Raw genomic sequence first — 17,025 nt, forward strand, 5'->3', positions numbered from 1 at the left:
CAAGGCTACAACAGTCATAAACTAGCAGTAAATATATGTGTCAACGTACAGTTAAATACTATCTTTACCCATAATGATAATAGTATTAACCATGTAAGATATTTCTTAAGAGATTATCTGTATAAACTAGAAATAAGAATACATGGAACATTTGAATATAAAACATGTTCATTGATACTTTAAGGCAGAAACAACAGATAAACCTCAAACTGGAATCTTCCTTTTAAAAGAAACTTACGCTGGACAGTATCTATTGTTGATTTGAAATTGTACATGTTCAGCCTTTGGAGAAATCAGCTATTTTATATTGTAGTAGCTAATTATCTGAGATTGATATACAGTTGTCACTTTCTTTTATTTGAAATGCAAAATACAGCTGAGGCTGTTGTGGATACTTTGACTCATGACTAAATGAGCTACAAATCAAGAGTAAAGCAGTGGCACCACCATTACATACTGTTAAGCTTTAAAGTCTTGCATTCAAAACAAAGAACACAAGTATTGTCATTCAAATATACTATGTTTTATCACTGTATTATAATGATTGATGTATTTGTGTGTACATGGCTAATTTTAAACTGCTGGGTAGCTTAATTCTTCATGATGTATTAGTTGATTTAGGCTGTATTTTGTATTAATAATCTGAAAGGAATGCAAGCTAGCAAAGCAATTAGTATAATTTATGTTGGCAAATCATTATAGTGGTGTAAAAGGTACAATGTAGTATATTAGAAGTATAAAGTAGCATAAAATAGAGATATTTAAGTGAAGTACAACTACCAAAGAAGATGTACTTGTACTGTACAGTACTTGCATGTATTTAGTATCATTCCACTGCTGATACAGGCTTTATTAAATATAATCCAACACAAAATACCTAATAATATTTCAAATACAGTGGAAATTGATGTATTATAAAAACGTTTTCTTAGTTTCTTGCTTTTAAAAAGACCAATATCGACAAGAAAACACCTGAAAACTAATGGAAACTCAAGCTGCTAGCCGAGCTATATAAACCACATTTCCCATGATCCAGCGCTCCAAGTGAGGCCGCACCTACTTGCCCACGTGATCGCCTCCGACCAATGGGGAGTGTCGTTACAGGCGCAATGCGGTTGTCGGGATGTAAGGAGGAATGGCGACGGTCGAGACGGCATTGGAGGCCAGAGCAGAGCCGAGCGCGACCAAACAGAAGCGGATCACAGGTAGTCTGAACATTTGCTTTAAGAAACACACACAGTTGGATAATGTGTGACCCAGGTGCTGTCGTTTACACCGAGGTGGTGCCGGAACTTTAGCACGTCACACATATTTGCAGCAGGATGCAGTTGCAAAGCATTTTAACTGGTACAGTGGTAGCAAAAACTTAAGAAGGCAATAAATAAAGTTTAATATTTCATTTTTATTTTGTAAGAAAAAACATTTTTTTGATTCAAGATATGTAGTCACATTTTATTGTTTTGTATGTTTTGTATTATGAGCCTCGGTGTAGCATGTTTTTAAATAGTACCTGACTGTATAGTTTTTACATTTACTTTAATATACTTTTTTTTTTGTTCTGCATGCTTAACGTCATTTTAATGTTATATTTTATTTTTAGAGTGACTCTAACATCTGTTCAGGGACTACAGCTGACAAATAGCTTCTTGGCTAACTGTGGCTTGTCTCTAGGTTATCTTCTGGGTATAAACTAACTACTAATTGTAATGATTGGTAATGGCTTTCTTCACAGTTCAAATTGCAAAAGTAATAGAAGAGAGGAAGATGTTCGGCCTCTGTGTAGATATCAATTTCTAAAGTAAAGAAAACTGTCTTTTTGAGGTAAGTCTCACAGAGGAAGTAATAACATCAGTAGGTTATAAGCTGTAGGTGGGTGATTGTAACATATTGACCCAGGGAAAAATATATTGAACATTTGATCAAGGGAAACAACATTGTTGAAAAAATAAAACCCTTTAATGTGGCACTTTAAACGGATATTGAGAGCATATACGCGCCCCTCTCTGTGCATTTCGGACAGTGTTTATTAATGTGCATTATCCCCGTTAAATAAACCAGTAAATGAGGGATCTCCACAGATATTTATTTGTTTTCCTTTTCCCACTTTTTAAAGGTTTGAATCCCCTCATCTCCAGCTAAACTCTTAGTGAAAGAGAGCCCCAAAAAATGGAAACTGAAGTGACTGTGTCCTCCTCATCGAGCTTGGTCTCCTTCTCCGCCCCGCAGACTTCGACCACCCAGGCCGTTCTGGCAGCAAAGCAGAGAGACAGCAGAAAGACCACATCCGCAACTCCCGCCTTCCTCTCCAACCTGGGCCGGGCCACCTTACGGGGCATTCGCAAGTGTCCACAGTGCGGCGTCTACAACGGCACCCGCGGGCTTAGCTGTAAGAACAAGGCCTGTGGGATTTCCCTCAGAAATGCTTCAGCGGCAGGCAGGACCAGCAAGAGATGTGCCGTGGAGGTGGTGAAAGTGATAATAGACAGTGAGGAGAGAGGGGGGAAAGAGCACAAGGGCGGAGGAGGAGGAGTCCTGGTTGGTGGCTCAGGTGGAGGAGTGCAGGTCTTTTCAGTGTGTCATAAAGGAAGAGGAGCCACGGCTACGCAGCTGGGCTTTGTTGAACTCGTTCCCACTGATACTGCTATAGCGACAGGCGACGGAGCAACCCTTCTCACCCGCATCAACTTGGGCCGCTGCTTTTTGCCTTCTTGCAGGCAGGGTCAAAGGTCAAATCAGGGCGAGTCAGAATCGGCGGTGGCCAGTTCCAAACAGTCGTCCGACAGCCTCTGCATCCACATCAAGCAAGCCATCGAGTGTGGGAGCCGGGCCACCCCGCTGACCTTAAAGAGCTCCGTCTTGGAGGGTTTGCAGGCCTCCATTCAAGCCAGGGAGGAGCTGTGGAGGCTGGCCACTGAGTCTCCAGGGCCCCTGGTGCAACGCGTTGCCAAAGACACCCTGGTGGTTAAGTGCCACACAGATTCACAGCATCCTCTGGGTCTGCTGCATCTCACTGTAGGTGCAGGTGGGCTGTCTGAGGTTGTGAAGAGCGAGAGAAGGAACAGAGAGCAGCAACATGCCGTTTTCCACTGCGCCTGTCAGGTTAGCAGCAGCAGCAGCAGCAGCAGAAGAAGTAAACCTGGTGTCGACGGAACAGGCGGATCCACCAACTCTCATCCTCCTCACGGCTCGGCCACGTCACAGCCCTGCCTTCACTTCTATGCCTGCGTGTGCGCCTTTGCAAGCGATGAGAAACTGGCTTCAGAGTTTGCTGCTTTCATCAACTACACGCCCAGCGGTACGGTAACTGAGCCTGACTTCATGCGTCAGTTTCATATTTTAAAGTAGTTGTTTGGCATTTTGGAAAATACACTTATTTGCTATCCTGCTGAGAGTTAAATGAGAGTCTTCACTCTCACAACCTCGCAGTGATGAAAGATATTATCCATCATATAACTCCCAGTAAAACCTGCACCTCGTTGTTTTTTAAACTTTGATCTTTGCAATATATTTTTATGGAAATAAATGTTTTTTTTCTGTCTAATTCTACAGTCCTGCGATAAATCCTCCCTCAATGAAGACTATAATGTTCAGTTGTTTAAATTGCTTTTGTTTGTGTTATTTAGCCTAATTGATATAAATGGGGTGGGCAAAAAAATCAAACCACCTCTCAGTATAACTCCGTACAATTCAGCAGCACCACAAACTGCAGCCTCCAAAAATGATCATACAGTTGAATCAACACCTCTCTAAAACTGTTTCTTTATTGTAACCTTGATGCAGGGGTGTTGAATCAGACCGCACTGGTTTTAGCTAGGTGTGCCTGACAAACTGGCAACTACAAGTGTTTAAACCTAACTCACCCTCCTAGAATCCCCATCTTGATCTTAACATCAAGATCCCAAATATGAATTAACTCCCACCCTGAGATTATCCACAGACACAGACTCCAGATGGAGGTAAAACTTAGACCTAGTGCTGAAACAATTAGTTGGTTCTTTGATTAGCTCTTCAATCTTGTACTTTTTTTGTAATTATTAGTTTGTTCTTGTGCTGATTTTACCATTGGACAGAGGCATGCTAACTGTTTCCCCCTCTTTACAGTCTTTATGCTAAACTAAGCTAAGCTAATTGTTAGTGTCTCTACTCTCAGCAAGAAAGCAAATAATAACAGTTCCTTTCATGTATTACTTGGTTCAATACAACCAGGGTGCAAAATTTACTTTTTGTCCACCAGCCAATGGCTTGTGAATGCCCAAAGTCTACCAGCCACTCAATAGATTACCGTTGTGTTTTTGGCTGGTGAGTAAAGTAAATTTAGCAGCCATTTGCATATTTGACCAGCATTTGGCTGATGGCTGGTGCTAATTTTGGACCCTGAATACAACCCATTGCTCAACATGTCTTTCTCCGTGCTTTTCCTTTCAGGTGTGCAGCAAAACGCCACCAGCCGAGTTATAAGTCCCAGTGAGAAGCTTCTGCAACAGGTCGAACCGTTCAACTCGCATCATAAAACAAAGAAACTTCGCCTGGATGAATCTCTCTCTGGTGCTTTCATTGTGATACTTCCTGACAGATTTATTACAAGCATTTATGTCTCGTTAATGCAGGTTGATTCTCCAAAGCATGTTTGTCTGAATCTTCCAATGTCCTCCCTCCTTTTTCTATCTTTATCTTTCCCGATCTGTCGTTCTTTCATTTCCTGCCTCTGTGCAGCCCCCTCAGTGGCCTCTCGCTCTGGGGTGGGGAAAGAGGGAGCGTCAGCCTCCGGCCCGAGGAAAGCTGGTCAGAGGAAAGCCCCCGGTGCTGGTGGGCTGAAGGCTCCAGGTGCTGCCTGCCTCCCCGCCTGCCTGTCTCCCCTTCCTGCCTTTTCAAGATTCTGCTGCCTAAATCTGTCTGTCAAAGAGCCTTACATCGTCTTAGACATCTGCCTCTATCTTTATCATCCCTCTGTCTAATCCCGCAGCACTAATCCTGATCCACTATTGCAAAGAACAGGGTCGCCACTGTAGTCGAGCATATATTAACATTTAATTTGTGACGGACAAAAACATTTCCAGGCTTTTTAATTAAATTTGACAGGCTACAGCTGGACAGACTTAAAGACTAAATGTCTGGAAGGTGGGTGGTCCGCCTAGAGTGTTTGTTATTTTGCTTGATCTTCTAATCTGTGTGTGCACATCTCAGGGAGTACCCAGGTTGTGGATGAGTGTACAGTGACAATGGGTTTCCACCAGTGGCTGGCCGGTGTCACAGAGAGGATCCACCAGACAATGCACTACCAGTTTGATGGTAAAGCTGAAGCTTGTTTAGTACACTTACTACATTTAACCATATAGTAAAAGAAAAAGTTTGACATTTTGGGAAATACACTTGAAGATCAATACCACCCTCTTGTGTACTAAATATGAAACTACAAGCTTAGCTTAGCTTAGCATTTAGACTGGGGACAAGGGGAAACAGCTGGCATCAACATGTTATATATCATCTGTTTAAAATGTCCTAAAACTGAAGTGTAAAAATTACAAGTTGTAGTTTTCAAGGGATTATGTGCCAGGTGCACCTGGCTGTAGGCTTATATTGCATGGATAGGTATTAGTGGTATTACAAAGCGTATTACCTAAAAGGTCTAACTATTCCTTTTTAATAAATGGGCTTAATGGATAATTCTTACAACCTGTAAGATTGTACATACGTCTTATTGGTCCTCAGTACTTAGACTTTAAGTCAAGCAGAGTGCCGTCCATGCTGTTGCAGCAGAGCATATGCCATCTTGGTTCTATGCCATTAGTTAAACATTTTTAACTCAAAACACCACATTTTCAAATCCTATGTACAGTTTATGTGACATTTAGCCCTTGTTTTTTAATTGTTTCTAGGCAAAGCCTTTCCGGCCTCCTTCGCTGACCTCCTGTCCATAAATGCTGTCCGCAGGAATGTGTCCATGGACAGGAGGCCAGCCGGGGACCGTGTCCTTGGTTAAGGCAATTGAGATTGACAATATACATCAGTGTTTAAGGTTTAGGTCATGTGTGATGGATAGAGTAAACTATTTAACATGGTTAAGGATTGGATTTATATTTGCAGGCCTCCACCTGCTCCCCAGGGGTCCTAGGGATCAAGAGGGTTAAACCTGTTTGTTCTCACAGAGCAGGAGGTTCAGTAAAGGAGGCCACTCACATGTGTTAATCTCTGCAGGATGACTGGCTTTCGTTGCTTGTTTCACAGAGTAAAAAACTTACTTTTCCATCAGGGAAACCACAACCTCTGGTGTACCACATTCCCCAGGAGTTCTTCAACGCTCTGCAGCATCGTCTGTCGCTGGGCTCCAAGAAGAAGAGACTGCCTAACTTCACAACAGGTGGAACAATTCAAATCATTTACTAAATTATCTTGGACAAATATTTAAATTAGACATCACTTCACATTACCTGGTAATCGAGAGCTACACGTTTTGCATCACACCCAGATATCTTAGCTAAACACAGAAATGGACAGTAAGTAGATTTAGAAGTACTAGAATAATTATGTTGTACTTTACTTATTTCTATTTTAGGCTACTTTACACTTCTACTTCACCTACATTTCAGAGGGAAATAGTTTACTTTTTAAAACAGCATTGATCTGAAAGCTGAAATTACTTTGCAGATGAAGATTTTACAAACAAATGATAATCTTATAAAGTGCAAAGCTTCGTTAAAGCTTAAACCAGCAGCTCCCAACCCTTTTTTGGCTTGTGAAACCTCACAAGAAAGCAGCATCTGATTGCGTCCCGTTGTTACGTTTTCTACGAGCACTTCCCCTCCAAACTTCTCACATGGTTCATTAAATTTCTTTTAATAATGAAATGTCCAGTGACAAAAAAAAAAATCATAATCAGTCACATTGGACACATTTCTGCACAACCAGTCGTTTTACTTTTGATACTTTGAGTAAATTTTGCTGACAATACGTCTGTACTTTTAGTTAGTTGAATGAAGGACTTTTACTTGTAATGGAGTAATTTTACATCTCTGTATCAGTACTTATACTTTTTTTTTAATCAAGGATCTGAATACTTCTTCCACCACTGACTGAACAAACCACAAATATGTGAACAAATATAGATGTTCAGGTTACTTTATTTGTAAGCATAGGTCTTCGCAGTGGACGAGTCAGCAGTAGACACCAAACAGTAGACAGTATACAGTAAATGAAACAATCTCTCTGTCTCTCTTTGTGTGGATGTCAGCCTTTGTGAGAAACGATGGACTTCCCCTCGGCTCTTTCTCCAAGTACACCTGGCACATCACCAATCTCATGCAGCTCAAACGCATCTTTGACACCCCGGAGGTAAACACTCCCTCCTTTCCTCTCTCTCTTATGCAAAGGGTGTAACTTCCACTGGGGGTTGTAGTTACACCCTTAGATTTATATTTTTTTACTTTAATTTTCTTAGTAAAACTTCTCTAAACATTGTGACAGTCCAGCTCCAAAAAGGAGCGAAGATAAGACTTGAAATGTTGATAAATTCATCTGTTACCTCCAGTTATTACTAATGAGAACCACCAACTCATAGACTTTCTTTAGCCCTGGGTTTCGCTCCTCAGGCTTCACAAAGGCTGCTCAGCCTTACTGGTGGAAGGCTGTTTGGGCCGTACGCTCAGAGTAACGGCCAATGTTCACAGCATCCGGCTCCAGCAACTGTAGATGATTCGCTGCCACTCTAGCTGGTTAGGTGACAACCGAACAAGACTGAAATTTGATAGCAGCTCATAAATACAAAATGTTGACCAGACTAAACTATAATAATTAAACGAACACGACATCGTCAGACAAAATAAACATTATTGTTATTATTATTATTATTGTTATTATTATTATTATACTGACTTTTAAAATGAGTGATGATAGAGAAGGTTTGAAGCTGCTGTATTTATGCTTGTAAAGCACGACAAACAACTATAGTATAACAACAAATTAGAATGTGGCTGCCATAGAACTGAAAGGTTTCCAGTGAACATTAAAGTCAGCTGGATGCTGTGTGCATTCGGCGTGAGACTGTAGACACTACTTAAAACACTGCCATCTTCTTTCAGGTAAAGAAAAACTAGACAGACTTAACATCAAATAAAGACAAGGCAGTAATGGACAGTGTCTTTGTAGTAAAGATGCAAATACAATATGAACTAACATCAGGTCTCTATCAAGGAAATCAAAAATTTTAAGTCGAGTTAATGCATTAAGATGTATCTTTTTGCTGTGGTACCATTATTATGGAAAACATGAGAACCAGCTCACCATGACTTTAGGATTATAAATTATATTATGCTACACATATATTATCCCTCTCCACCTCACCGTCTGCCCACCAGCTGCCTCTGGAGCTCTCTCAGAGTTTTGTGAAGAACGTTGATGGCTCCTATTCATGTTTTCGCTGCCCTGAGCCGCCGCCTGAACCAGAGTTACCAGAAGGATACAGGACAGATCGGCCGCAGGCCATACGACCGATGGAGCTCCGCACCTTCTTCAAAGTCGGTGAGTTGTTTTTTTTGGTCACAACAGCATCAAGAAGTCAGTCTGCACAGCTGTAGTTACACTGTCAAATAGAATCAGAATCAGCTTTATTGCCAAGTAGGTTTACACATAAAAGGAATTTGCTTTTGTGTTTTGGTGCACAACAATAAACATAGTAGGTAGTACAATATAAGAATGATAAAGATAGAGCGAGTACTGTGGATGAAGTAATTATAAAGATTTAATGTAAAATTTACAACACATTAAAATATAATAAAAGATATGTACAATATGGCTGTTTAAATTACAGTTAGTGCAGGGAGAACAACACACACCAAAACACAGGCAGCCATCAGCGGCTTCTTCTTGGTTTCTTTGTATACTAGATACTTTATATAGTCAAATTAACGGAAACCCCAGAAAATAAGAGTAGAGAAACATGTTAAATGCAGATCTGTTTTGCACCAGGGCTCATTGAATAGTTTGGTGAGCTTTACAATGATGTGAATAAAATGCTACGGCCTTACTCACCTGATCTCAACCCAGTTCCACACTTGATTTTGGACCAACGTGCAAGACAATGCTCTTCACCACCATCTCCATATACTATATACTTACCTAAAGGCAGTCATATAATTAGAATATCATCAAAAAGTTGATTTATTTCAGTAATTCCATTCAAAAAGTGAAACTCATAAGTGTTCATTCCTTTTAATTTTGATGATTATAACTGAAAAATAATGAAAACCCCAAAATCAGTATCTCAGAAAATTTGAATTTTGTGAAAAGGTTCAATATTGAAGACACTGCTAAAGAGGCTGGCTGTTCACAGAGCTCTGTGTCCAAGCACATTAATAGAGAGACGAAGGGAAGGAAAAGATGTGGTAGAAAAACGTGTACAAGCAATAGGGATAACCGCACCCTGGAGAGGATTGTGAAACAAAACCCATTCAAAAATGTGGGGGAGATTCACAAAGAGTGGACTGCAGCTGGAGTCAGTGCTTCAAGAACCACCACGCACAGACGTATGCAAGACATGGGTTTCAGCTGTCGCATTCCTTGTGTCAAGCCACTCTTGAACAAGACACAGCGTCAGAAGCGTCTCGCCTGGGCTAAAGACAAAAAGGACTGGACTGCTGCTGAGTGGTCCAAAGTTATGTTCTCTGATGAAAGTAAATTTTGCATTTCCTTTGGAAATCAAGGCCCCAGAGTCTGGAGGAAGAGAGGAGAGGCACAGAATCCACGTTGCTTGAAGTCCAGTGTAAAGTTTCCACAGTCAGTGATGGTTTGGGTGCCATGTCATCTGCTGGTGTTGGTCCACTGTGTTTTCTGAGGTCCAAGGTCAACGTAGCCGTCTACCAGGAAGTTTTAGAGCACTTCATGCTTCCTGCTGCTGACCAACTTTATGGAGATGCAGATTTCATTTTCCAACAGGACTTGGCACCTGCACACAGTGCCAAAGCTACCAGTACCTGGTTTAAGGACCATGGTATCCCTGTTCTTAATTGGCCAGCAAACTGGCCTGACCTTAACCCTATAGAAAATCTATGGGGTATTGTGAAGAGGAAGATGTGATACGCCAGACCCAACAATGCAGAAGAGCTGAAGGCCACTATCAGAGCAACCTGGGCTCTCATAACACCTGAGCTGTGCCACAGACTGACTCCATGCCACGCCGCATTGCTGCAGTAATTCAGGCAAAAGGAGCCCCAACTAAGTATTGAGTGCTGTACATGCTCATACTTTTCATGTTCATACTTTTCAGTTGGCCAACTTTTCTAAAAATCCTTTTTTTGTATTGATCTTAAGTAATATCGTAATTTTCAGAGATACTGAATTTGGGATTTTCATTAGTTGTCAGTTTTAATCATCACAATTAAATGAAATAAACATTTGAAATATATCAGTCTGTGTGTAATGAATGAATATAATATCCAAGTTTCACTTTTTGAATGGAATTACTGAAATAACTCAACTTTTTGATGATATTCTAATTATATGACCAGCACGTGTGTGTGTGTGTGTGTCTATATAAATGAGGGAATGTATTGTAGAGGAATGGTGTTCATATCTCCAGTAGACTTCCAGAGACTTGGCAAGGAGCCCTGAAGCTGTTATGGAGCATTGTGGTGGCTTGACTCCATATTGAGATGCAGATTTCCATATTGATTGGTTTTTCCTTTAATTTGTCACCCGTCTGTGTCCCGGCAGGACCAGGCTCAGCAGATCAGAAGGAGGCCAGTCCGTTTGTGATCGAGTGGATCCCGGGCGTCCTCCCTCGCTGTCAGATGGGAGAGCTCAGGATTAGCTTTGAATTTGGCCACCAGCAGAGCGGTCAGCCGGAGCACTGTGAGAAAATGAGCGCGGCAGAGAAAGGAGGTCATAACAAGTCGGACTCAACCCAACCTAAGCACACAAAGACAGTGTCCTCCTTATGACACAGTAACCAGTGTTAACACGTGCAATACAGGTGCATCTTCAACAATTTGAATATCGTGGAAAAATAAATTTTTCATGAAACCTTTGTATATTCTAGATTCATTAAAGTGAAATATTTCAAGCCTTTTTATTTGTTTTAATCTTGATGATTTCGGCTCATGGAGAGCAAAACTCCAAATCTCAAAATATTAGAATTTTAGAATAAAGAATTTACACAGAAACGCAGAAATGTCGACCTGAGAAGAGCACTAATCAGCTAATTAACTCAAAACACCTGCAAAGGTTTCCTGAGCCTTTAATCTCTCTGTCTGGTTCAGTACACACAATCACAATCACAGAGAAGACTTCTGACTTGACAGTTTGTCCATAAGACACTCATTGACACCCTTCATGTCATTGCTGAAAGGGCCGGCTGTTTGCAGAGTGCTGGTTCAAAGCATATTTATGGAAAGAACAATAAAACTGGAAGGTTAAAGTGTGGTAGGGAAAGGTGCACAAGTAACAGCCTTGAGAGGACTGTCATGCAAAGGTCATTCAGGAACAAGGAGTGAACTGAGGCTAGAGTCAGCGCATCAGGAGTCACCAGGCACAGATGGGTCCAGGTAATGAGCTACAAGTGTCACATTCCTAGTGAACCAGAACCAGCCTCCTGAACCACAGACCACGTCAGAAGCGTCTTGGGCTCAGGAGAAACAGAACTGGACTGTTGCTCAGTGGTCCAAAGTCGTCTTCTTTTTTCAAGTGAAAATAAATTTTACATTTCATTTGGAAATCAAGTTCCCAGAGTCTGGAGGACGAGTGGAGAGGAATCACAGAATCCACGTTGCTTGAAGTCCAGTGTGAAGTTTCCACACTCAGTGATGATTTGAGGTGCCATGTCATCTGCTGCAGTTGATCCACTGTGTTTTATCAAGTCCAGGGACAATGCAGCGTCTACCAGGATAATTTAGTACTTCAGGTGTCCATCTGCTGAATAGCTTTTTGGAGATGCTGATTTCCTGTTCCAGCAGGACTTGGCTGCCCACAGGGCCAAAACCACAAGGAGCTGGTTTGCTGACCAGGCCGCTATCCTAATCACAAAGATTTAAACACAAAAGAGGCTTGAAATATTTCACTTTATGTGTAATGAATCTTAAAATTTGAAAGTTTGACTTTTGTATTACAATTACGAGGAGAAATTAACATTTCCACGTTATTCAGATGTTTTGAGATGCTCCTGCCTCTTTGGGCCATCCAGGTAGAGTTATCCAAGGAAAGTTTAAAACCAAGGACAACAGGATTTGGTTAAAGAAACTCTCATCCGAGACCCTCTCTGGGACAGTTTGTCATGACACGTGTGATATTGACTCAGTGACAGTATGTGACTTACCCATATATCCATGTTATATTATGCAAGGTAAAGGTATGCAAGTAAAATAACAACAACAAAAAAGGATGTTTATTTTTGGAAAAATAATCTATTTTTACAACATGTAACCTAAACATTTTACTCAAGAAACATCATACAACCAGTAGGAATTGCAAAAAAAAATAACAATAAGCATTCAAAACAAAATCAGTGCTTTTTTAAATCAGTTTGATAAAGTGTTCTTAAAATATGTCTTTCCTCACAACAGGTAAATGTGCCGGTTTCTATGGGAATTCACTCCATGCTATTTCCTAACTTTTCCTGAAGATGTAAAAACATGTTGATGTGTTAAAACTTTTAACAACAGAATTGTGTCCTGGTTTTTTTGCTATGTAAGCAAGTAAGAAAATAAAACACATTTAATGGATAAAATGTGTCTTTAGTTTCAAAGGTAAATAATTCTGGCTCTAAAATATACTTAATAATAAATGTCTTGGATTGATTTTATTCTACATTTTTAGGAACTTTAGTGAAGACTTAAATATTTATAGACTGTGAATAGATGGATCATCATTAAATTAGGTGCATACACTCATATTCATGTTTCATATTCATCAGGATGAATTCTTTTCCTCTGGCACCATCATCAGGTCACATTTTTAATTGCCCAATACTTTGGTTTATGACCAAACAGCTTCAAAATTAATGACATTCCCATCAGCCTCAGCTGTACTTAGTTAGGAGTGCTAATTAGCAAATATTAGTAACATGCTAAACTAAGATGATGAACATGGTAACATTAAACCTACTAAACGCCATCATGTTAGCATTACTATTGTGAGCATGCTGACGTTAGCATTTAGCTCAACCAATGTGCCTCACTGAGACGCTGTAGACTACTGGTTCCCAAAGTGGGGTCCAGGTTCCCCTAGGGGACCTTGAGGGGGCTCCAGGGGGAACCCCAGCAAAAAGGGGAATAATTTATTTTCGCTATAATTTCATCCATAAGTAAGACAATGACAGAATGTATGACTGTTTTGGTAATGTTTTTCATACACTTTCTGTAATAAAACTCTGATTTCCATAAGCTATAAGCCGAAGTTATCAAGATTCAAACAAAAAAAAGGCCTGAAATATTTCACTTTATGTGCAATGAATCTAGAGTATATGACAGTGTCACATTTTGAATAAATCAAACTTAAATAAAATAACTTTTCCACGATATATGAGATGCACCTGTACATATAAAATGCCATATAAATTATTTTATTTTATTGTTTATTTGAAAAATGACAATGTACATTCAGAACAAATCTAATGTACCCGAGTTAGCTACAGGCTAGTTTCAGTTTCAGCAGTCGCTTTGCCCGATGTTATTAGGCATCCTGAAATAATAAACTGATATGTTACAATAAAATACATTATACTAGAGTTAAAAATTACACTGCAAAATCATTAACACATCACGCTTAAAAATTATACACAATTGATTAAACAAAATGAGCAGATAAACTGTAGAAGTAGATGATACCGTTATAAATTAAAGCTGCAAGCGTGTCGGGGAGTGACGCGCCTTTGTGGCGCTAGAGAGTAGCCGGTAACTGTATGTTATGTCCAAGTACGTCACGTGTGGAACAAAGCTTTACAACAGAAGAAGGCTTCATTTAGCTAAGCTTGACAGAGGTTTTAGATTTCTGGCCAATAATGAGCTTGACGACTAGAATACAATATCTGTGGCCCACATGGTCTGACTCCGTTTGGCCTTTTGTTGGTGAACATTTCAAAATGGACAGGAAGGCAGACGTTCTCAACTTTATCACAAGCCACAACCACATATTTCCTGAATTCTTTTTTACTTAGAATTTTACAGTTCGAGGTGACATTGAGATAATATACCAACATCTTTGAGTCACTTGTGCATAAGTTGTCGTGTTCATTATTAATAACGCCATGGCCGTTGCAGATCTTCTTAACGTTTTCCTCATCCGATTCCATGAAGAAGGTCTGGCGACGTCTTTTGCAGAGGTGCTTCATTCGTAGGTACCTGTGTAATGAGATCCAATGTTTCACTGCATAGCCTTTAACAATGTGAATAAAAAAGTAGTGCGATGCTAATAAATACTGGCAAATCGATAACAAAACAGTCGTTAGGTTCTCATTCTGCTGTGATGAATTTGGTCACTCAGCTGACACATTGGAAACTGAATTTAAACCCAGTGGAAACCCAGTATGTGGGTAAATAATTGAAAATATTCACTGCTTGTAAAATAACTCATTATGCAGGTGAATCATCTCAGTTATAGCATATCAACAAATAAAATTTAACAGATTAGTTAAAACTGATATATTTACAGTACGTGAGTATAATACTCCCACAAAGCAGTCAAAAGTTGCTATTTAATGTTCTAGTGTGTACTTTCCCAGTGTTATTTATTTTCAGATATTTGTTTTATTATAATATAAAACGATCATCACATCTGTGAAAAAATATAATAGATATACCGCCTGGTTACAGAACTCAGATTTAATATAATCATACCTCCACTGTTGCATGACGTCCACATACCTGGACCTGGACAAAAAATGGAGTTAGAATAACCATGCATTTAACTTACTTTTCCCATTCAGACGTTGATGATTTGTCAAAGGTCTCCTTAAGGATGTGTTTCCAAACAAATTTATTGTATGCATTGTTTTTGTTCTTTTTCTCACAAGGATGTTGATTGTGAGCCACTTTCTTGGGGGACCCATGAACAAGGATGAGAGTGAAAGTAATGGTGATCAGGAGAACGACATTCATGTTGTCTAGAGTAAGAGACAGAATGAAAGTTTTGGACCATTTTAATACGTTATTACTCAAAAACAATATTCAACACCAAGAAGTAATTGGTCAAATGCTGCATGTGAAGTGAATACCCACCAAGTGCAAAATGAAAGTAAATTAAGTATTGTCACACTGGCTTGATTTTTTTAAAGATGATATCATTTTCATATTATATGCACAGACATTGGGCTTTTCCAATATGCAAATCATTGTGAATGTCAAATTTGACAAAATTAAAAATGAGGCATTCAATACAATCTCAAACATAAAAAAGGAAGGTTGAATTTGTCACAAAGTTCAAATGGAAATTGTTTGAATGTTTTAGAATTGATTTACTTAACCTTTTGTTGAACTTAATTGTAATTAACTTAATTGTAAGATTTCTAGGATTTTATACTTGGAACACAAGTTAGGGATCATCAGAACGTTGCACCACAGAGCGGACAACATACCAACAAGTGCACAAGCCAGACAGAAGGAACAGAACCACCTGAAGGGGGCACTTACAGCCTGTGGATACCCTAAATGGACCTTTGTGAAAACCGTCACAAAATCCAAGAAGAAGACAAACACTACCGTGGATGAGGAGAAGAAGGTCAAACGCAACAACATTGATTCCATATGTGTCTGGAATATCAGAGAAACTCAGGAGGATTTTCAACATACACAACACCCCTATTTTTTAAACCCAAGAACACACTAAAGCTTGATTTATACTCCTGTCTAGGGTCTAGCCAGGCATTTATACTCGTGTGTCCGTGTGTCCGTCAATCTGCAACTACACCCCCAAACGCAAGAAAAGCAATATAGTGTATGTGGTCCAATGCAGTGAGGAATGCACAGACCTGTACATTGGGGAGACTAAACAACCACTACACAAACGCATGGCTCAACACAGAAGGGCCAACTCCTCAGGTCAAGACTCTGCAGTTTCTTTACATCTGAAGGACAAAGGACACTCGTTTGAGGATCGCCAGGTGCACATTTTAGATAGAGAAGATGGATGGTTTGAAAGAGGTGTCAAGGAAGCATCTACACCCGGGTTGAGAAGCAGTCGCTGAACAGAGGAGGGGGTCTACGCCACCACTTATCCCCCACTTACAATGCTGTCCTTTCATCACTTCTCAGGAAACTCAACAAACGTAACCTATTGGCCTCAGGTGAAGATGCCAACGATGGTCGTTCAGTCTTGGCCTCGAGTAGTCCTAAAGACCATAACGACTGTCGTTACCACAGCCAGGAACATTAACGAACCAGCAGTATCGACGATCCTAGCTAACAGGATGTTGACCTCAACCTTCGTTGGATATAATAATTTAACTGAATTAAAAACATTTTAATTCAGTTGGCAATGAGGAAGTTTTCTTACCTGCTCAGCTGGCCTCTGTAAATGTTGCTGCTTTAGTCTGGATGGGGATCTATGCTGTTTTAGTCTGTGCAAAAAATCCAAAAACAATTCTATTTTAAACCTCCTCTTGTCTTGTGAACATTTGAACACAACCAATCATTTAAACCTGGAGCAAAGAGTCAGTCAAAGTAATGCAGTCTACTTTTCCAGCATGTCTATGATAATTTCCAGTAAGTAAGTGCACAGTAGTGTAATGTGCATGTATTTGTAGACACCAACCAATTTCGACTTCTGTGAATGAGGAAGTGAACTTTTGTGGCCAGCTTTGTAGGCGTATGTGTGAAGCTGTCAGCCTGACTCACTGTTGGTGAGATCTAATGCAAGAAAATGCTTAAACAGAAGGCAGGTGTAGCGACAAGAGACCCACCTCAAGGAACCCCTCTCTCTCGGGTCACTATCTCCATCTCCATTATAAATTCAGATACCACTTAGGAAAAAGGGCGACCTCTGATAACAAGCTAATTTCAACACTAGGTAATGGCCTGACTGTCTGTATGGAATTTCTTATTCCAG

The 17,025-nt window shown here is 40.0% G+C and overlaps 1 protein-coding gene and 1 long non-coding RNA gene across 3 annotated transcripts; one reads left to right on the forward strand and one right to left on the reverse strand.

The window, feature by feature from the left end:
- Positions 1-1,088: 1,088 nt before the first annotated feature.
- cunh2orf42 (chromosome unknown C2orf42 homolog) lies at positions 1,089-11,053 on the forward strand. 2 transcript variants are annotated; one of them, XM_038733055.1, is made up of 8 exons: positions 1,089-1,205; positions 2,114-3,295; positions 4,426-4,545; positions 5,185-5,289; positions 6,251-6,358; positions 7,229-7,329; positions 8,352-8,514; positions 10,705-11,053. In XM_038733055.1, exons 2-8 carry the CDS (start codon positions 2,167-2,169, stop codon positions 10,929-10,931), a joined length of 1,953 nt encoding a protein of 650 aa, XP_038588983.1. In that variant the 5' UTR covers positions 1,089-1,205; positions 2,114-2,166; the 3' UTR covers positions 10,932-11,053. The 2 variants fall into 2 exon arrangements, with proteins under 2 accessions (XP_038588983.1, XP_038588984.1); XM_038733056.1 differs by lacking the exon at positions 1,089-1,205 and adding an exon at positions 1,738-1,821.
- A 1,647-nt stretch (positions 11,054-12,700) lies between these two features.
- On the reverse strand, positions 12,701-16,751 carry LOC119914070. The gene is made up of 3 exons (XR_005446723.1): positions 16,474-16,751; positions 14,896-15,085; positions 12,701-14,324 (listed from the first exon to the last, which is right to left on the reverse strand). It is a non-coding gene; the product is annotated as an uncharacterized LOC119914070 (long non-coding RNA).
- Positions 16,752-17,025: the final 274 nt, after the last annotated feature.

Source organism: Micropterus salmoides, unplaced genomic scaffold (genome assembly GCF_014851395.1).
Source record: "Micropterus salmoides isolate LMB-PRFRI ecotype aquatic unplaced genomic scaffold, ASM1485139v1 Ms_hic_scaffold_20, whole genome shotgun sequence".
In the NCBI taxonomy this organism is placed as follows: domain Eukaryota; kingdom Metazoa; phylum Chordata; class Actinopteri; order Centrarchiformes; family Centrarchidae; genus Micropterus; species Micropterus salmoides.